Raw genomic sequence first — 20,324 nt, forward strand, 5'->3', positions numbered from 1 at the left:
CCGAGTGCTTGGTATGTGCTGGGAACTCTTCCCGGGGCTGGAGACACAGCAGTGAACAAACACAGAGTTTCCGCCCTCCAGGGAGCTGATATTCTGATGAGAGGAGCTAGTGAAGGTAGAAACCAGGCCAAGATTTGTAAAAGCTCTTAGTAGATTTAAGATGGTCGTGCTTGGTCACGCAGTCTCTCCAGTTCGTCACTTGCTTTGTGGTTTTAGCTGTATTGCAATATGTCTTGGAGAGCTTCTCAAGCATTCAGCTTTGCATTTTAGCCTAGTTTTAGGTTTACGGAAAAGTTGTAGACCGTACAGAGAGATCCCACACGCCCTTCACCCGGCCTCCCCTGATGTTAGCGGCTTACATAACGAGGGTACATTTGTCAAAACTAAGAAATTAAATTGGTTCAACACTATTAACTAAGTTACGGATCTCGTTTGGATTTCATCGGTTTTTCCACGAATGTCCTTTTTCTCTGTTGCAGGATCCAATCCAGGATGCTATGTTGCGCTTCAGGATTTCTTTATTTTCGTGTAGTAAAATCTATTGATTTATTGCTCATTTTGTTCTTAGAGAGTCATTTCCTATACTGAGACCTGATAAGATCTCAACCTGTATTTCTTTTAGCTTTTTATGGTTTCTTTTTCTTTCTTTCTTTCTTTTTTTGACAGAGTCTCACTCTGTCCCCAGGCTGGAATGCAGTGGTGTAAGCTCAGCTCCCTGCGACCTCCACCTCCCGGGTTCAAGCAATTCTCCTGCCTCAGCCTCTTGAGTAGCTGAGACTACAGCAAGCACCATCACACTCAGCTAATTATTGTATGTTTTAGTAGAGATGGGGTTTCGCCATATTGGCCAGGCTGGTCTCAAACTCCTGACCTCAGGTGATTTGCCTGCCTTGGCCTCCCAAAGTGCTGGGATTACAGGCGTGAACCACCATGCCCAGCTGGTTTCATTTTTCAAGGAATTATTTATTTCTTTAAATCATTTGGAATTCATTTTGGTGTAAGGATCTGACATCTATTTTTCCAAACAGTTGGTCAGCTACACAGTATTCTATAAAGAATCCTTCATTTCCTCACTGATTTGTGAAACAACTTTTATCAAGTATGAAACACTTAGATGTGCTAGGTTCTGTTTCTGGGCTACAGCTTCCCTTACACGGACTATTCCATTGACTGCTGTGTCAGTATCACGGTTTTGACAGTTATATCTTTACAGTTTTTTTATCTGGTAGGAAAGACTCCTCCACCTTTAGCTTTATAACAAAATATGTTACTAAGAATAACGAGCCCCCCTGTGTGAGAGGTCCCGTGTTGGGCCCCACAGATAGGACATGAACAACCAAGTCCCACCTGCAAGGCGGCCCCTATGTGGGGGAGGCAGACAGGTGAGCCAGCGACCGCACGGTGGTGTGGCGGAGTGGCAGTGACCCACACACAGAAGGGCCACAGGGTCTTGTGGGGCAGTCAGGGAGGGCTGGACAGAGGAAGAGGTGCTTGATCTGTGGTAGATTTGAGGAGTTCACCAGACAAGAGAGGCAGGCAGGGCATTCCAGGCGGAGGGAACAGTGTAGACAAATGCCTGGCTCTGGAAAGTATGTGGCACAGTCTGGGGGCGGCAGGTGCTGGTGGTGTGGAGTGTCCATGATGTAGGGGATGAGACCTCAGAGGAGGCTGGCCTGAGGAAGGCCTGACCACCAAGGGAGATGTTCAGATTACCCCAAGGACACGACCCCCAGGGCCCTCCTGTCCTGGGCTCTGGAATTTTTCAATTGCTGATTCTCTTCCCAGGAACATGTTCCCAGCCAACCTAGTAGAAGCCACATTCAAACAGGTGAGTGAGTCCATGGGCGGTGGAGGGGAGGGAAGGGGCAGCCGGCAGGAGGGCAGGCAGCAGGGCTAGTGGCATGGTTGGGACGTGACAGGTGTGCTGGTCAGTCACGCTGTCTCCTGGAGGTGGGATGCTAGAGGGGAGGGCACGTTGGGGATCCTTAGAGCCCCCCATGGCCACATCCCTGTCCTGGGTTCCATTTTTCATGATGAAAACGTGTGGGGGTGGAGAGAAGCCTTCACTGAGTGCCTGCTCTGCTTACACATACACCCTCTCGCCCATCCTCACAGTAACTCGGCACTAGCCCCACTTCCTGATGAGGAAACTGAGGCTCCGAGGATTCAGTGATTTGCCCAAGGTTATACCACTAGTAAATAACAAAGCCAGTAGGTAAACCCAGGCCTATCTTCTTAGCCTGTCTTCTCTTTCCTTTTAAAGTAATCATTTCCCCCCAATGAGAATAATAATGATGTTCACTGTAGAAAATTAGGAAAATACTAAACAATATAAAGTAGAAAATAAAAATCATCTGTAGTTCTAGTACATAGTCCCTGGTAGCAGACGGTGTATTTCTAGTCTTTTTCCTCTATATATTTTTAAATAATATTATAATCATAGTGCATATACAGTTTTCATCTTGCTGTTTTTCACTTCCATTATATCATGAGCATTTTGCCCGGATATGAAATATTTCTTAAAAGTATACTGTTTAGTGGTACTATAATGGCCTTTAATAAGGCTAGGCTGCCATTTATTTCCCATTCCCCCTTTCAGTGTTCCCTTAGGTTGTTTTCAAAGTTTTTCCTTTGTTGAAATTGTGGTGAATGTCCTTGTGCATCAGTCTTTGCCTGCCCTTTGAATAATTTCCAATTCTGTTTCCCTTTCTAAATTGTCAGCTGTTGGTTAAATCCAGAGTTTCCTGAACCCCTTTCCTGGGCTGGGCCCTACGTTGAGCCTGGGGACACAAGGAAGTGGCTGAGGGGTAGAGAGGAGGCTTCTGAATAGGGAGCTGTGAAAGCTTCGGCAAGTCGCTGCGTCTCTCCTGACATGTATGAAATAAACCAGATTGTGAAGGGGACCAAATCCTAAGCTAGGGAGTTTCTATTGTGACTGGGAATCATTGAGGGTATGAGAGATAAAGAGAAACAATGTTGCTCTACTTTGTAACTATCTGGAATGCCCTTTTTCTTTTGGCAAACTCCTACCCACCCTTCAGGACTCAAGTCAAATGTCCCCTTCTTCGTGAAGCTGTCTATCTCTTTCAGCCAATTAGTCACTCCCTCCCCAAGGCAGAAATCATGTCAGGTTCATTGTGTATCTCCAGCAACCAGCACAGAGTGTTCAACAGGATGATGATGATGATGATGATAATGATGATGATGATGATGATGATAATGGTAGCAGTAATGCTTCCATGGGGCTTAACATGTGCCAGGAACTGTTGTAAGCACTTTATATACATCGTCTCATTTCATCTCATGTGGTAGATGCTATCATGATCCATTTTACAGAGGAGGAAAAGGAAGCAGAGACTTCAGGTCTCATATGTTTCCTGGGTGGTTGGTCTTATCGATGCAGTGATGTCTGAGGGGAGAGGAAGCTCCCTTGTTGGGCTCCCAGTACCTGAGGGATGAGGGAGTGAGACCCATGAATGCTCTGGGGGCAGAGAGGGAAAGGTACGTGGCTCAGGAGGGTCATTTTCTCGTGCATGGGCTTCATCTCATCAACAAGGCTTGGGGCAGGCTATGCTTCTTCAAAGAGAAGGTCCAAGTTTCCACCTGGTGGGCGGCAGGGCCAGTGGGCCACCAGGTGGATGGATATTGGATGATTGGGAGGGGACAGATGGGCGGAGGAAGGGTTACCTGGGTGGATAAGGGGCTGGGTGGGCAGTTAAGAGGGACTCAGATGGGGTGATGAGGTGTAGAAGGGAGAAGAGGAATGAAGGCAGGAGGCAGCGTGGCTGGGTGGTGTGGTTGTAGAGGAAGGAGTTGCAGCTCTCTTTGGATAAAATATCAATAGCAATCCCTGCTCTGCCTGCTTCACAGGGTTACTGTCAATCAAATAGGATAGGAGTGGATACAAATGTGCCTTCAAGATGCTATTATTCTTGTCGTTAATATTAATAACAACCCTTGGCCCTGACTTCTCTCTGGGTGGGGTGTCACCCACCAGTACCGCACCAAGACCACCCCAGTTGTCAAGTCCCCCAAGGTGGCACCAGAGGAGGCCCCTCCTCGGCGAATCCTCATCTACGGGGTCCAGGAGGAGAATGGCTCTCGTGTGCAGAACTTCGCCCTGGACCTGACCCCACCGCCTGAGGTCATTTACAAGTCGGAGCCGGGCACCAGTGATGGCATGAACGTGCTGGGCATCGTCTTCTTCTCCGCCACCATGGGTACGTGCTGCCCACTTGCCGAGTGGTGCCATGGAGCCGGGCCCCCAGCCCCTCCCAGCAGCCTGCTCCTCCACCTCTTACTGAGGTCTGGGGAGAATGCTAGAGAGGTTTACTGTGAAAAACTGTAAACATTGATCAGCCCTGTTTATTTAAATCCCGCACCTCCCCACCCCACCCCAGAGGCTTCTCCCTGGCACCTCCCGCTCAGGCCTGTCTGGGCCATTTCTTAGGCCCACAGCTGGCATCCCTGCCACACCCTTCCCTTTGCTGCCCTCCTCTGGGATGCCAAGTCCCTCGCCTATGCAAGCTACTTGGAGGCCCGCACCTTGGTTTTTAAATTTTGTGTTATTTTTCTTAAAGAGGGGTCCCAAATTATACAAGCTTCAGACCCCAAAAAGCCTGTGGAGATGTCCTGCCTGCCATCCCCGACTCCTCCACTGGGTTTTCTTGTCAAGGAAAAGACCTCACCGTCCTCCTCATTCATGCAAAAACTCCGGGAGTGACTTTCTACCTCATCCTCTGCCTTGGCCCCCACTTTTGCATCCTGTCGGGTCTGCCCCCAAGGTCCCCTCCAAGCCACGTGTTTCCCTCTACTCGGCATCACTGCCTGGGTCAAGGCCGTGTGGTCTCTTGCCTGGTTCCGGTGAAAGCTGCCTAGAAAGCTTTCAGGGCTGTCCCTGCTGGTGTCTCCTATTCAGGAGGTCACAAGTCTGATCGTGCTCTGCCCATTGCCCTGGAAAGGGACTCAAACCCTAGTGCCAGCTGAAGAGCCCTGTGAGACTGGCCCGTGTTCTCCTCTCAGCACAGCCCCGCCACTCACAGCCACTGCCTCCCTCAGCCCGACTGCTTTTGCCACTCCCCCTCCACGTTTTTTATCTTCAGGGTGCTCCCCACAAGCGCCATGCCCTCAGGAGAGCCCTCCCCAGACTAGGCCAAGTGCCCCAGGCTACACTGCCTGGTTATTCCGTAAGCACTAGACTAGATTGTGAGGATGCCATTGCTTGCTGTCTGCACAGCCACTACCAGCCCCGCGCAGGCAGATGGGCTTCTCGCCATCCACCCCAGAGCCCACTGCTGCCATGGCCAGAGCAGGCACTCAGCAGACCTGGTGGGGAGATGGGTGGGTGGCTGGATGACAATGGGTAATGGAGCTCTTCTCATCTGGGCCAAAATGCCAGGCGTGAAGAGGGGCCAGGGCCTCAGTGAGCCAAGTGTGTGAAACGACAACGTCTGAAAGTGCCTTTCAGCACATCTGACAAGCAGTCCCCAAACGCAGCCTTTCTCAGGGCCAGGAGCACAAGAAAAGGGCATCTACTGGCAGAGCAAAAGAACAGGAGACCCCTGTACTTAACTTACTGAGTGTTCACTGCGCATGTGTAACTGTCCGTGCATCCATGAACATTTGTGTGAGTGTACCAAGGTGGGGCATATGAGGGTACCGAGGCGGGGTGTGTGAGTGTACCAAGACAAAGAGTGTGAGTGTACTGTGGCGGGCGTGTGAGTGTACCCAGGCGGGGTGTGTATGTGTTCCAAGGTGGTGTGTGTGAGTGTACCAAGGTCAGGTGTGTGAGCATACCGAGGAAGTGTGTGTGAGTGTAGCAAGGCAGGTTGTGTGAGTATACCAAGGTGGGTTGTGTGAGTATACTGAGGCAGTGTGTGTGAGTGTACAAGGTGGTGTGTGTGGGTGTGTGTGGATGTATGAGTGTTCTGAGGTGGGGTGTATGAGTGTGCTGAGGTGGTGTATGTGAGTGTACCAAGGCAGGGGTGTGTGAGTGTACCGAGGCAGGATGTGTGTGTATCAAGGCAGTGTGAGTGTACCGAGACAAGGTGTGTGAGTGTACTCAGACGGGGTGTGTGAATGTACTGAGATGGTGTGAGTATAACGAGGTGGTGAGGTGTGTGAATGTACAGAGGCATGGTTTCTGAGTGTACTGAGTTGGGGTGTGTGAGTGTACCAAGGTGGTGCGAGTGTACCGAGGTGGTGTGTGTGAGTGTACTGAGGCAGGATATGTGAGTGTACTGAGGTAGGGTAAGTGTACTGTGGCAGTGTGTGTGTGTACTGAGACAGGGTGTATGCCAAGGTGAGGTGTGTGAGTGTAACGAGGAGGTGTGTGAGTGTACCGAGGTGGTGTGTGTGAGTGTACCAAGGCGGTTGAGTGTACCGAGGCAATGTGTGTGAGTGTACCAAGGTGGAGTGTGTGAGTGTACCGAGGTGGTGTTAGTGTACCGAGGCAAGGTGTATGAGTGTACCAAGGTGGTGTGAGTGTACTGGGGCAGTGTAAGTATACAGAGGCAATGGTTATGAGTGTACTGAGGTGGTATGTGTCAGTGTACCAAGGCAAAGTGAGGGTATAATGGCGGGGTGTGTGAGTGTATCAAGGCGAGGTGTGTGAGTATACCAAGGTGGTGTGAGTGAGTGTACCGAGGCAGTTGAGTGTACCGAGGCGAGGTGTGTGAGTGCATCGAGGGAGGGGTGAGTAGGGGTGTGTGAGTGTACCGAGGCAATGTGTGTGAGTGTACCAAGGTGGAGTGTGTGAGTGTACCGAGGTGGTGTTAGTGTACCGAGGCAAGGTGTATGAGTGTACCAAGGTGGTGTGAGTGTACTGGGGCAGTGTGAGTATACAGAGACAATGGTTATGAGTGTACTGAGGTGGTATGTGTCAGTGTACCAAGGCAAAGTGAGGGTATAATGGCGGGGTGTGTGAGTGTATCAAGGCGAGGTGTGTGAGTATACCAAGGTGGTGTGAGTGAGTGTACCGAGGCAGTTGAGTGTACCGAGGCGAGGTGTGTGAGTGCATCGAGGGAGGGGTGAGTAGGGGTGTGTGAGTGTACTGAGGCAGGTTGTGTGAGTGTACCAAGGCAGGGGATGTGTTTCGAGGCAGTGTGAGTGTAATGAGAGGTGGTGTGTGAGTGCATCGAGGTTGGGTAAGTGTACCGAGGCAGGGTGTGTGAGTGTACCAAGGCAGTGTGAATGTAATGAGGCAGAGTGAGTGTATCAAGGTGGTGTAGGTGTACCGAGGCAGTGTATGTGAGTGTAATGAGGTGGAGTGTGTAAGTGTACCAAGGTGGTGTGAGGGTACCAAGGCAGGGTGTGTGAGTGTACTGAGGCAGGGTGTTTGAGTGTACTGAGGCAGGTTGTGTGACTGTACCGAAGAAAGTTGTGTGAGTGTACCAAGGCAATGTGAGTATACCAAGGCGGTATGTGTGAGTGTACCAAGGCCAGTTATGTGAGTGTACTGAGGCGGTATGAGTGTACCAAAGCAGAGTCAGTGTACTGAGGTGGTGTGTGTGAGCGTACTGAGGCAGTATGTGTGAGTGTACCGAAGCAGTGTGTATGTGTGTACCGAGGTGGGGTGTGTGAGTGTACTGAGGTGGGCCATGTGAGTGTACTGAGGCAGGGTGTCTGAGTGTTCTAAGGCAGTTTGAGTGTAGCAAAGGGTGATGTGTAAGTGCATCAAGGCGGGATGAGTGTACCGAGGTGGGATATGTGAGTGTACTGAGGCGGTGTAAGTGTAACGAGGTGGAGTGTGTGAGTGTACCAAGGCAGTGTGACTGTATGAGTGTACCAAGGCAGGGTGTGTGAGTATAACGAGGCAGAGTGTGTAAGTGTGCCAAGGCAGTGTGAGGGTACCGAGGCAAGGTGTGTGAGTGTAATAAGGCAGTGTGTGTGAGTGTACCAAGGCAGTGTGAGTGTACCGAGGTGGGGTGTGTGAGTGTACCAAGGCAGGGTGTGTGAATGTAGCAAGGCAGGTTTTGTGAGTGTACAAGCGGCGTGTGTGTGTACCGAGACGGGGTGTGTGAGCCTGAGGCAGTGTGCGTGTACTGAGGTGGGGTGAGTATACTGAGGCGGGGCATGTGAGTGTACCGAGGTGGGGCGTGTGTGTGTACCGAGGTGGGGCGTGTGTGTGTATTGAGGCAGTGCATGTGAGTGTACAGAGGCAGGGTGTGAGTGTACCGAGATGTAGTGTGTGAGTGTACTGAGGCATGGTGAGTGTACCAAGGCAAACTGAGTGTACCAAGGCAGGGTGTGTGAGTGTACTAAAGCAAAATGTGTGAGTGTACCAAGGCTGGGTGTGTGAGTGTACCGAGGCAGAGTGTATGAGTGTATTGAAGCGGGTTGTGGGAGTGTACCAAGGCAGGGTGTGTGAGTGTACCAAATTGGGGTGTGTGAGTAATGAGGCAGTGTGTGTGAGTATACAGAGGAGGTATGAGTGTACCAAGACGAAGTGAGTGTACAACAGAGGAGGTGTGAGTGTACCAAGACGATGTGTGTGAGTGTAGCGAGATGGGGAGTGTGAGTGTACCGAGGCAGGGTGAGTGTACCAAGGCGGTGTGAGTGTACTGAGGCATTGTGAGTGTACTAAGGCGGTGTGTGTGTATGTACCGAGGTGTGGTGTGTGCATGAACCGAGATAGGTTGTGTGAGTGTACCAAGGAAAGTTGTGTGAGTGTACTGAGGCAATGTGAGTGTAACGAAGTGGGGTGTATGAGTGTATCGAGGTGGCGTGAGTGTACTGAGGCAGTGTGTGTGTGTACCAAGGTGGTGTGAGTGTAACGAGGTGGAGTGTGTGAGTGTACCAAAGCGGTGTGAGTGTACAGAGGCGGGGTGGGTGTGTGTACCAAGGCAGGCAGTGTGAGTGTACCGAGGTAGGTTTTGTGAGTGTACCAAAGTGGAATGTGTGAGTGTACCAAGGCAGGGTGTTTGAGTGTACTGAGGTGGTGTGAGTGTAACAAGGCACTATGAGTGTACTGAGGTGTGGTGTGTGAATGTACCAAGGTGGGGTGAGCGTACCAAGGCGGGATGTGTGAGTGTACCAAGATAGGGTGTGTGAGTTTACCAAGGCATGCTGTGTGAGTGTACCAAGGTGGAGTGAGTGTACCGAGGTGGGCTGTGTGAGTGTACAAAGGCAGGTCATGTGAGTGTACCAAGGCATTGTGTGTGAGCGTACCGAGGCAGGGTGTGTGAGAGTACTGAGGAAAGTTGTATGAGTGTACTGAGGCAATGTGAGTGTAATGAAGCAGGGTGTGTGAGTGTATTGAGGTGGGATGAGTGTACTGAGGTGGCATGTGTGAGTGTCCTGAGGTGGTGTGAGTGTAAGGAGGTGGAGTGTGTGAGTGTACCAAAGTGATGTGAGTGTACAGAGGAGGGGTGGGTGAGTGTAACAAGGTGAGCAGTGTGAGTGTACCAAGGTGGGTTTTGTGAGTGTACCAAAGTGGAATGTGTGAGTGTACTGAGGCAGGGTGTTTGAGTGTATTGAGGCAGTGTGAGTGTACCAAGGTAGTGTGAGTGTACCAAGGTGTGGCATGTGAATGTACCAAGGTGAGGTGAGTATATCAAGGTGGGATGTGTGAGTGTACCGAGATGGGGTGTGTGAGTTTACTGAGGCATGCTGTGTGAGTGTACTGAGGTGGGGTGAGTGGACCGAGGTGGGGTGTGTGTGTGTACAAAGGCAGGGCATGTGAGTATACCGAGGTGGTGTGTGTGAGTGTACCGAGGTGAGTTTGTGAGTGTACCAAGGCAGTGTGTGTGAGTGTACCTAGGTGGGATGTGTGAGTGTACCAAGGTGGTGTGAGTGTACTGAGACGGGTGTGTGAGTGTACTGAGATGGGGTGTGTGAGTGTACCGAGACAGGGTGTGTGAGTGTACCAAGGCATGTTGTGTGTACTGAGGTGGGGTGAGTGTACCGAGGTGGGGTGTGTGTGTGTGTACAAAGGCAGGGCGTGTGAGTATACCGAGGTGGTGTGTGTGAGTGTACCAAGGCGAGTGTGTGAGTGTACCAAGGTGGTATGTGTGAGTGCACCTAGGCGGGATGTGTGAGTGTACCAAGGTGGTGTGAGTGTACTGAGATGGGGTGTGTGTGTACTGAGACTGTGAGTGTACTGAGTCAGTGTGTGTGAGTGTACAGAGGTACGGTTTGTGAGTGTCCTGAGGTGGGGTGTGTGAGTATATTGAGGCAAGGCATGTGAAAGTACCAATGTGGGGTGTGTGAGTACTGAGGAGGGTTGTGTGAGTGTACTGAGTCAGGTTGTGTGAGTGTACCAAGGCAGTGTGCATGTACTGAGGCAAGGTGTGTGAGTGTACCATGGCAGGGTGAGTGTACCAAAGCAGGGGTGTGTGAGTGTACCTAGGCAATGTGAGTGTACCAAAGCAAATCAGGTTGTGTAAGTGTACCAAGGCAGTGTGAGTGTACTAAGGTGGTGTGTGTGAGTGTACCTATGCAGAGTGTGTGAGTGTACCTAGGCGGGGTATGTGATTGCACCATGGTGTTGTGTGTGAATGTACCGAGGTGGGGTGTGTGAGTGTAATGAGGTGGGGTGTGTGCGTGTAACGAAGTGGGGTGTGAGAGTGTATTGAGGCAGCTAAGTGTACTGAGGAGAGTTGTGTGAGTGTACCAAGGCAAGTTGTGTGAATGTACTGAGGCGGAATGTGTGAGTGTACTGAGGTGGTTTGTGTGAGTGTACCAAGGCAGTGTGAGTGTACCGAGGCAGTGTGAGTGTACCGAGGCAGGGGTGATTGTATTGAGGTGGGGTGTGTGAGTGTACCGAGGTGGGTTGTGTGGGTGTACCAAGGTGGTGTGAGTGTAACAAGGCAGTCTGTATGCATGTATCACAGAGAAGTGAGTGTACTGAGGCGAGGTGTGTGAGTCTTGATGAGGCAGTGTGAGTGTAACAAGGCAGTGTGTGAGTGTACCAAGGCAGTGTAAGTGTACCGAGGCGGGGTGTGTGGGTGTACCGAGGAAAGGTGTGTGTGTGTACCAAGGCGGGGGTGTCTGAGTGAACCAAGGTGATGTGTGTGACTATGCCGAGGCAGTTGAGTGTACTGAGGAGAGTTATGTGAGTGTACCAAGGTGACTTGTGTGAGTGTACCGAGGTGGAGTGTGTGAGTGTACCAAGACAGTGTGTGCAATTGTAATGAAGCAAGGTGTATGAGTATACCAAGGCTCATACACGAGGCAGTTGAGTGTACTGAGGAGAGTTATGTGAGTGTACTGAGGCGGGGTGTGTGAGTGTACCAAGGCAAGGTGTGTGAGTGTACCTAAGCGGGATGTGAGTGTACTGAGACGGGATGAGTGTACTGAGAGAGTGTGAGTGTACTGAGTCAGTGTGTGTGAGTGTATGGATGTGTGGTTTGTGAGTGTACCGAGGCAGGGTGTGTGAGTGTATTGAGGCTAGGTGTGTGAAAGTACCGACGTGGAGCATGTGGGTATACCAAGGCAGTGTGTGTGAGTGTACCAAGGCAGGGTGAACGTACCGAGGTGGGGTGTGTGAGTGTAACAAGGTGGGGGTGTGTGAGTGTACCGAGGCAGTGTGAATGTACAGAGGTGGTTGAGTGTACCGAGGCGAGTTGTGTGAGTGTACCGAGGCAATGTGTGTGGATGTACTGAGGCAGTGTGACTGTACCAAGGCAGTTTGTGTGAGTGTACTGAGGCGGGTTGTGTGAGTGTACCGAAGCAGGTTGTGTGAGTGTACCGAGGCGGCGTGAGTGTACTGAGGCAGTGTGAGTGTACCGAGTTGGGGTAAATGTACCCAGGTGGGGTGTGTGAGTGTAACGAGGTGGGGTGTGTGAGTGTACTGAGGCAGTTGAGTGTACCGAGGTGAGTTGTGTGTGTGTACCGAGGCAGGGTGTGTGAGTGTATTGAGCCGGGGTGTGTGAGTGTACCGAGGCAGGTTGTGTGAGTGTACCGAGGCAGGTTGTGTGTAACGAGGCGGGGTGTCTGAGTGTATTGAGGCAGGGTGAGTGTACTGAGACAGGGTGAGTGTAACGAGGCGGAGTGTGTGAGTGCACCAAGGTGGTGTGAGTGTACCAAGGTGGGGTGTGTGAGTGTACCAAAGCAGTGTGTGGCTTAGTCTGTGTGTGCTCATGCCTTCATGTGCCCACATCTGCCAGTGCCTGTGTCTGTGTGCACGTGTGTCTCTGTGTCCCCGCATCAGCGTGTGCCTGGCCTGTCTGTGCCTGTGTCTGTGCGTGTGCACCTGCATCCCTGTGTTCCCTCATCAGCGTGCACCTGGCTTATGTGTGCCTGTGTCTATGTGCACCTGTGTCTGTGTGTGCTCATGCCTGTGTGTGCCCACATCTGCCTGTGCTCACGTGTGTGTGCAGCTGCATCCCTGCGTCCCTGCATCAGCGTGTGCCTGGTCTTTCTGTGCCTGTGTCTGTGTGCACCTGCTTCTGTGTGTGCCTGTGCCTGTCAATGCCCACATGTGCCAGTGCCTGTGCCTGTCAATGCCCACATGTGCCAGTGCCTGTGCCTGTTGGTGCAGATACCAGTGTCTGCCCACGTGTATGAGTGAGCACACTTGTACAGTGGCTCCGAGCAGGGCTTTCTTTGGTTCCCTCAACCCAGCCTCCTTTCCCCACCCTATCCCTGGGATGTGGCTGGTGCTAAGGTCCCGCTGGCCCTGCCGTGAGGGAGCCGCCTCATCACATCAGGGTTCCATGCACACTGGTTCCCAGCAGCCAGTCCTTGGATGCCCCTGGGAAAATCCAAATCGGCCTGAGGAGGGGCAGGAGCCTGGGGAGGGTGGAGCCAGCAGGGGAATCTGGCTCCACATCAGCCAGGCGGCAGGAAGACAGGTGGACAGGGGTAGGCCCAGGGTCACCTCCAACTCCAGCCTCTCCTACCCACCCTGGCAGGGCCCCCACCTCACCCCATTACCACAGGCTAGCTGCTCCAAGGACTGTGTGGCTCAGGCTTCTCAGGACAGGGAAAGAGCCCTTCTCTGGTGTCCCACAGGCCATGGTTTGAATCCCACCCTGCCTCCCTGGCTGAGCCCCAGCACCATGACAGTGGGCCTCATGAGGGCAGCTGCACAGGGTGCCCTGCTCCCCTCGTCGGTCTCACCAGGAGGCAGGGCAGCCACTCAGTCCGTGTTTCAGGACTGGCCTGATGGAGATCACCCCACAGAGCTGTTCCCACACCACCCTTTCCTGGTGTGTGCGAGCTGGGGAGGAAGGCCTGGAATGCCGGGGGAGGTACCAGGAGCATCAGGGAGGGCTTTTAGTCCTCACTCACCATTGATCACTGTGCATCTAACATGCTCCAGCTAAGGAGATGCAGTTCTTGCTCTCGCTGAGCTAACCTCGCAGAGGAGATGGGGAAAAACCCAGACAGTTATGTTGTAATAGGCCCTAAGAGGTGAGATACTGAAGAATAAGTGGGCGTTTGCAAAGGGGAGTGGGGATGGCTTCCAAGCTGTTTGGAGAGCGGGCAGCCAGTGCCTGGGGCATTGTAAACAGCCTGTGCAAAGGCCCTGAGGCAGTGAAGAGCTGGACTCCCTCCTTCCAGAAACTTAAAGAAGGCCAGTGGTGCCAGGGCACAGTGAGATGGGCAGGAGAAGGAGGGAGGGGCAGGCAGGGCCCACTGGAGTGGGGCTGAGGCATCAAGCTGGGTGAGGCAGTGGGGAGCTTGTCATGGCCTAAGTGCACAGCAAAGCCAGGGGTGCGCTTGGCAGGGAGCATTTTTATCTTGAGGAGATAACATTGGCCACTTTGTGGAGGAAGGTGAGAGAGGAGGAAGACGTGAGAGCACTGTGGGGTCGATGGTGTAGTGGAGGAGGAGAGAGGGAGAGAGGGAGAGTGGGGGAGTGTTGGAGCATCAAGGCTGCTGGGAAGCCAGCCATGCTGAGACCCATGTGGGCCTGTGGGTCTGTCCCTGCTTTACCACAGTGTGGCTGCACCCCCGCATGGGGCATCCGTGACATGCTCTTGTGTCTGTGACCCGCAGGCATCATGCTGGGCCGCATGGGTGAGAGCGGGGCCCCCCTGGTCAGCTTCTGCCAGTGCCTCAATGAGTCGGTCATGAAGATTGTGGCAGTGGCTGTGTGGTAAGCCTCCTCATTTACCCACCTCACCCCCGCCAGCCCTGGGTGGATGGAGGGAAGACATGACCCCACCCTCTTCTCCCCTAAAGTGAGCAGAAAGCTGTGCCCAGGCTCAGCCCCGGGCCGGGGCCTCCAGAGCTACATGTGTTTCCATGGGTCCCCCAGCCCCAGCCAGGCCTGGCTCCGGCCCTGGGCCCCCTGCCCCTTCCAGCCTGGTCTAAGAGCTCGGCCTGGCTCTGTTGCTCTCCTGGGCTGTTTCTCCATCACGTGGAGACTTACCAGCTCAGCTTCTGCAGAAAGGAAAGCTGGCAGTGAGAACCAGCTGCTATTCCTTGGTCCAGAGTTCAGAGTTCAGGAGCTCAGTGGGGAACGCAGAGGTCGGCCTGCGCAGGCGCACTGTGTAGGCTCTGGTGGTGTTGGGCCTGAAATGGGGGCCTCCCGAAGGCAGGGCGGGGGAAGGAGTGGCAGAGGTTGTCCGGGGCTGGGGCGGTGGAGGGAACGGCATGAAGGACGCCATATGCTGAGCCTGGGCCGGGCACCTTGGCACAGTCTCGCTCTGTCCTCGCAGGAGCCCAAGGAGGCTCAGGGAGAAGGCGGCGCAGCGATGTGGGGCTGGGGCCGGGGTGTGTCTGCCCGCCTGGTTCCTGAGCCTGGCTGCCCCGCCCCCAGGTATTTCCCCTTCGGCATTGTGTTCCTCATCGCTGGCAAGATCCTGGAGATGGATGACCCCAGGGCCGTCGGCAAGAAGCTGGGCTTCTACTCGGTCACCGTTGTGTGCGGGCTGGTGCTCCACGGGCTCTTCATCCTGCCCCTGCTCTACTTCTTCATCACCAAGAAGAACCCCATCGTCTTCATCCGCGGCATCCTGCAGGCCCTGCTCATCGCGCTGGCCACCTCCTCCAGGTAGCCCCGGGGACGGACAGGACGGTGGGGAGCTGGGAGGGGCTGAGTCCTGTCCGTCTGGCCAGTCATCATCTGTTCATAGCCACAGAACCACCAAAGCACCAGTGTGGCCCACCTCACAAACGCGGGGATGGCTGGTGCTAGGGTAACAAGACCGACGCGGGGTGGGAGGGTCGATCTTTCGGCCTCTGTCGAGGCCTCCCCCTCCCCGACGGCCCCAGTCCTCAAGCTCACTGAGTCCCCATGGGGGCAGCTTCCGAGCCAGGGCAGACAGACAATGCAGTGGATTCTGTGGGAAATCACATCAGCAATGCTGGCTTTTGCCCCACAAGGTGCTTCTCCTGCAGTCGGGCCCTGCGTTGCTCTAGGAGCTCGGCCTGTCCACTGCTGCTGGGATGTCCCGGCTGGGTGCCCTGTCACAACCTTGGCAGTGTTGCTAGACCTCAGGGACTTGAGCCATGGCTCTGTCACACACTCGCTGTGCCTGGGCATTGCTTTCCTCATGCACGAACTGGGGGAGATTCCAGCTTCCAGCTCACGGGTTTGCTGTGGAGGTTGAGCTCCTCCTTGCCAGGCTGGGCCAGGTGAGCCAGCACTTGGCCTCAAGGATCCCAAACCGCAGCCCAGTGCAGAGACCTCGGGAATTCAGAGTTGTGCAAACCACGTCGTCGGTAGAGGGGGCAGGAAGGAAGTGGTCCCTCATGGAGCATTTAGTGCCGTGAAGGCAGGGTGGCTCTCCCCATGGCAAGTGTCTGAGCTCCACATTAAGGGAGTCACAGGAACTTAACCCACATCTTTCTGGCACTGAAGTCCTCACTCTTCCCTCCAGCCCTCACTTGGGCCTCAGCTTCCCCATCTGTAAAATGCCCTGCAGGCCTCTGTGCACAGCAGTCATATGACGCCCACCCTTGGCAGCAGACGCACCTCCTGCAGGACTCAGGAGGAGCAGATCCCAGTGAAGAAAAGCCCAGGAGCCATTGCCAGGAACACCCTCCTGAGGATAGGGGGTCAGGGGGCAGGACAAAGCCCCAAACATGCTGGTTCCCATGCCAGGGGCCAAGCCTGCCAGAGCCAGCAGCCCCCTGGCCATCTCCTGCCAGCAGGAACCGCAGCCTCGAGCCCAACAGGTCTGGAGCTCCTGAGAGGCTCTGACGAGTAGAACCGGACTTCCAGGCAGAGGCCCAGGAGAGAGGAAGACTCGGGGGCCACACCGGACTGTGTTTTAGTCCCAGCACTGCCACTAGGAACTCTCATGACAAACATAGTAACAATAATAGCCATGGTCACCATTGACTGAGTGGGTACAACGGGCCAGGTCCTGTCCAAGCCTGTAGTCGTTTAATCCTCCTAGTAGCTCTGTGACCCCGGTCTTTTGGGGACAAAGATGCTAAGGCACAAGGTTCAGGAACTCGCCAGGGCCACTTGACAGGAGGCTGGAATCTAAGCCCAGGCAGCCTGGCCCAGGGCCCTGCTGCTCAGACTTCCATATCCCTCCGCACAGCAGTGTGACATGAGTCAGCCCCGCCCTCTGGGCGTCAGCTTCCTCATCTGTAAAATGCACCCAAACACCTCCCTCATAGGAAGAACCAAGTGAGAGCACTGCAGTGCCCGCGGTCCTTCCCTCCTGCCGCAGCAGCGCCGCAGGAGCACAAACACTCCTGGCGGGGTGGCTGCCTAGGGTGGGGTGAGCTTCCCAACGGAGGCCCTGGCCATCCTGGAAGAGGGTGCTGGGCAGACACCGGCCCCTCTAACCGTAGCTCAGCCACACTGCCCATCACCTTCAAGTGCCTGCTGGAGAACAACCACATTGACCGGCGCATCGCGCGCTTCGTGCTGCCCGTGGGTGCCACCATCAACATGGACGGCACTGCGCTCTATGAGGCCGTGGCCGCCATCTTCATCGCCCAGGTCAACAACTACGAGCTGGACTTTGGCCAGATCATCACCATCAGGTGCACCCTGACACCGCACCTGTGTGGATGGGGCGGGGGCTGGCGGCCTTGAGGATTCCCAGGCTCCGAGGCCTGAGGGGTCTCTGAGACAAGCAAACCTGGGCTCGGGGCATGGCAGGCAGAGGGCCAGGGCTGGGAGCTCCGAGCCTGGAGGACAGGCTGGGAGGGAGGGCATTGCTGGTGGGCACAGGGCAAGCAGAGGCCAGGCACAGGATTCAGGACCTCGGAGAGGAAGCCGGTGCGGCAGGAGCCGAGGAAGGGGAGCTGGGGTGGGGCTGAGGCTGACGGAGGCCTCACAGGCCAGCCAAGCACACAGGTCTGACCCTGGAGGCCAGGCCCCAGAGGGAGGCAGGCAGAGCCACGTGGTGGTCAATGAGTCCCTGGGCAGCTCCATAGCAATATAGCTTCCTGGAACCCACAGAGACACAGCTCCAGACACAGGTGTTTGCACATTCCCCAGGGGTTCTCCTGAGGCCAGGAATGGGGGTCCATGGGGCTGCAGGACTGTGAGGAGGGACTTGTCCCTGGGAGCTTCCTGGCGTGGCATTCCTACCCACCCCCCACCCCAAATGGCTGTCCCAGAAGCCCTGACACTCAACCTCTTCCTTGGAGCCAGACCCTGACAATGCATCCCGCCCCTCCTGCTGCTCCTCTTCCCCTTCCCACCCCCTGCAGTATCACAGCCACTGCAGCCAGCATTGGAGCAGCCGGCATCCCCCAGGCCGGCCTCGTCACCATGGTCATCGTGCTCACCTCCGTGGGACTGCCCACCGATGACATCACCCTCATCATTGCCGTTGACTGGGCTCTGTGAGTGGACTTTATCTCCAGCTCTAGCGCTTTGGGAGAGGCTGACTTCAGGGTCAGCAGGGATCAGGGTGAGGGGCTGAGTCCCTTCCCCAGGGTAGAAGGCTGGGGACTGCCCTGCTTGGCACCATGGGAGTGTGCTACTCATCAGCACAGGCCTGGCTGCATAGTTTGCGGAGTCCAGTGTTCAAAAATGAAAATGTGGAACCCAGTTCAAAAACTGTAAAGGCCAGGTATGATGACTCACGCCTATATGTCCCAGCACTTTGAGAGGCCAAGGCAGGAGGATTCCTTGAGCCCAGGAATTCAAGACCAGCCTGGGCAACATAGCAAGATCCCCATCTCTACTAAAAATTAGAAAAAAAAATTATCTGGGAGTGGTGACATGTGTCTGTAATCCCAGCTACTCGGGTGGCTGAGGCAAAAGAATTGCCTGAACCCGGGAGATGGAGGTTTCAGTGAGCCGAGATGGCGCCACTGCACTCCGGCCTGAGTGACAGAGTAAGACTCTGTCTCAAAAAACAAACAGCAAAAAAACTTAAAAAGAATTTCAAGACAGAAACAGCAGAGGATTAAACCAAGCCTGACACTTCTAAGCATGGGGACCTGCTGAACCCACAGCCACATGCCAAGAAACTGCTTCAATGATGCCAAAGGGTGGGCTTGGGAGGAGCCAGGAAGCCATCTGGCTGCAGGCTCTGCACGACAGCTGGTCACCGGCTGTGCTGTGCTGTGGTGGGTTGAGCACTGCCCTCTTCCAGCTCCCCTTCAAGTGCCCACCACTCATCACCCACCTTGGCTCACCAGGGACCGTTTCCGCACCATGATTAACGTGCTGGGTGATGCGCTGGCAGCGGGGATCATGGCCCACATATGTCGGAAGGATTTTGCTCGGGACACAGGCACTGAGGTGAGCGCAGTGAGGTCCAGAGGCTGCCAGAAGGGTGGAGCCAGGCGGGGTGGGCAGGGCACCAGATCTTCCACCAACCAGCTGGGCAGCCTCCAGCCAATCCCTCCCTCCATGCCTCTGGGCCTCGGTCTCCTCCTCTGTTACAGGGTGACTAATTCCTCTAACATCTATGTATTGAGCACCCGCTGTGGCTGGCGCTGATACAGACACAGGAGGAACAGTGGAACAAAATATGATAAAATTCCCCGCTCTCATGGAACTTACACTCTAGTGTAGGGATGGTCTGTCCAGTTTAGCCACGATGTGAGCATTGGTAGGTTTGTGCAGGCTGTGTGGGCTTCAGGCTCCTTCTACAGGCAAATGGAGAAGGCTGTACCCGCATCATGGGGAAAAAGCTGAGGTCAGGCAGGGGAGCCACTGATTCCCCAGCTGGACCCTGTGGATTAAGTCCCCTCCTCTACTAAGGCAGCTCTAGTGGGAGGCAGGACAGCTTGGGAACAGGAGCCCAGGGAGGCCGTGACCTGCCAAGGTCACACAGCATGTCTGCAGGAAAATCCATCTTGTGGTTCCTAGCCCTGAGCTCATTCTGCCCCACTGGCCCTCAGTCCTCCCTAGTGTCTAACCTTGTTCCCTCCTGCCGCTACCAAGGCCTGTTTCCCTTCACCAGAAACTGCTGCCCTGCGAGACCAAGCCAGTGAGCCTCCAGGAGATTGTGGCAGCCCAGCAGAATGGCTGTGTGAAGAGTGTGGCCGAGGCCTCCGAGCTCACCCTGGGCCCCACCTGCCCCCACCACATCCCCGTTCAAGTGGAGCAGGACGAGGAGCCGCCCGCTGTGAGTCTGGACCACTGCACCATCCAGATCAGTGAGCTGGAGACCAATGTCTGAGCCTGCGGAGCTGCAGGGGCAGGCGAGGCCTCCAGGGGCAGAGTCCTGAGGCAGGAACTCAACTCTCCAACCCTCCTGAGCAGCCGGCAGTGGCCAGGATCACACATTCTTCTCACCCTTGAGAGGTTGGAATTCACCCCGCTTGACAGAAAATGGATCTCAGAGAAGGGAAAGGCCGCATGGGGGAGCCCCAACCAGGGAGTGATGGGCCCGGCATTGCCCGAGGCCCCGCCATGACAGTTTCCCCCGTGTGCGCCCGGTGAGGGCAGCTGGCAGGGGTTATCCGGCCCCACTTTCTGGATGACAGAGCTGAGGCCCTGAGAGCTGAAAACACTTGTCCAAGGTCTCACGTTAAGGTCAAGACACTAACTCAAATCTTTCAAGCCCCACCTCTCCTCTTGGAGGACAGGGCATCCTGTAGCTGTGTCCAGACCCAGGCCCCACCCCATAACAGGTGGCCTCAGCCACATAGCTATCCCCAAGGGGAGCAGCCCAGGGCCGAGCCCTACTGCCTTCCCCAGGCCACAGTGCGTCCAGTCTCCTGTCCCACCACGTGTCTCTTGCAAAGCTCCTTGGATGTGGAGATAGATGTCTTTACTAGAGTTGAAAGGCCCCCGTGACACATCCAAGTCAACCTCCCACAGGATAGGTAGGCAAACCAGGACTCCGGGAGGGAGGTGCAGCCAGGATGCTCTGGTGGACCTGCCGATGGAGCCGTGGTGTCAGAACTCCCCAAAGGCCTGTGCATCCAAGTGGAGTCAGGTTTTCTATTCCTTTCCGTGTTTGCAAATTCAGTGTTGACTAAATAAAGTTATTTTGTTTTTT

At 54.6% G+C, this 20,324-nt stretch overlaps 1 protein-coding gene across 5 annotated transcripts in view; it reads left to right on the forward strand.

Moving 5' to 3' along the window:
- SLC1A7 (solute carrier family 1 member 7) overlaps positions 1-20,324 on the forward strand; it is a 54,967-nt gene extending 34,643 nt beyond the window's left edge. For 2 of the 5 annotated variants that reach the window (XM_077956532.1, XM_077956537.1), the window contains 8 exons: positions 1,786-1,828; positions 3,998-4,220; positions 13,945-14,044; positions 14,711-14,944; positions 16,702-16,896; positions 17,572-17,706; positions 18,511-18,613; positions 19,262-20,324. In XM_077956532.1, the coding sequence (XP_077812658.1) occupies positions 1,786-1,828; positions 3,998-4,220; positions 13,945-14,044; positions 14,711-14,944; positions 16,702-16,896; positions 17,572-17,706; positions 18,511-18,613; positions 19,262-19,480 (1,252 nt within the window). In that variant the 3' untranslated portion in view covers positions 19,481-20,324. Of the gene's footprint in view, positions 1-1,785; positions 1,829-3,997; positions 4,221-13,944; positions 14,045-14,710; positions 14,945-16,524; positions 16,897-17,571; positions 17,707-18,510; positions 18,614-19,261 lie in introns of all 5 variants that reach the window. The other 3 variants (XR_013401839.1, XM_015139967.3, XM_015139952.3) reach the window with 3 other exon arrangements.

Source organism: Macaca mulatta, chromosome 1 (assembly GCF_049350105.2).
Source record: "Macaca mulatta isolate MMU2019108-1 chromosome 1, T2T-MMU8v2.0, whole genome shotgun sequence".
NCBI lineage: Eukaryota > Metazoa > Chordata > Mammalia > Primates > Cercopithecidae > Macaca > Macaca mulatta.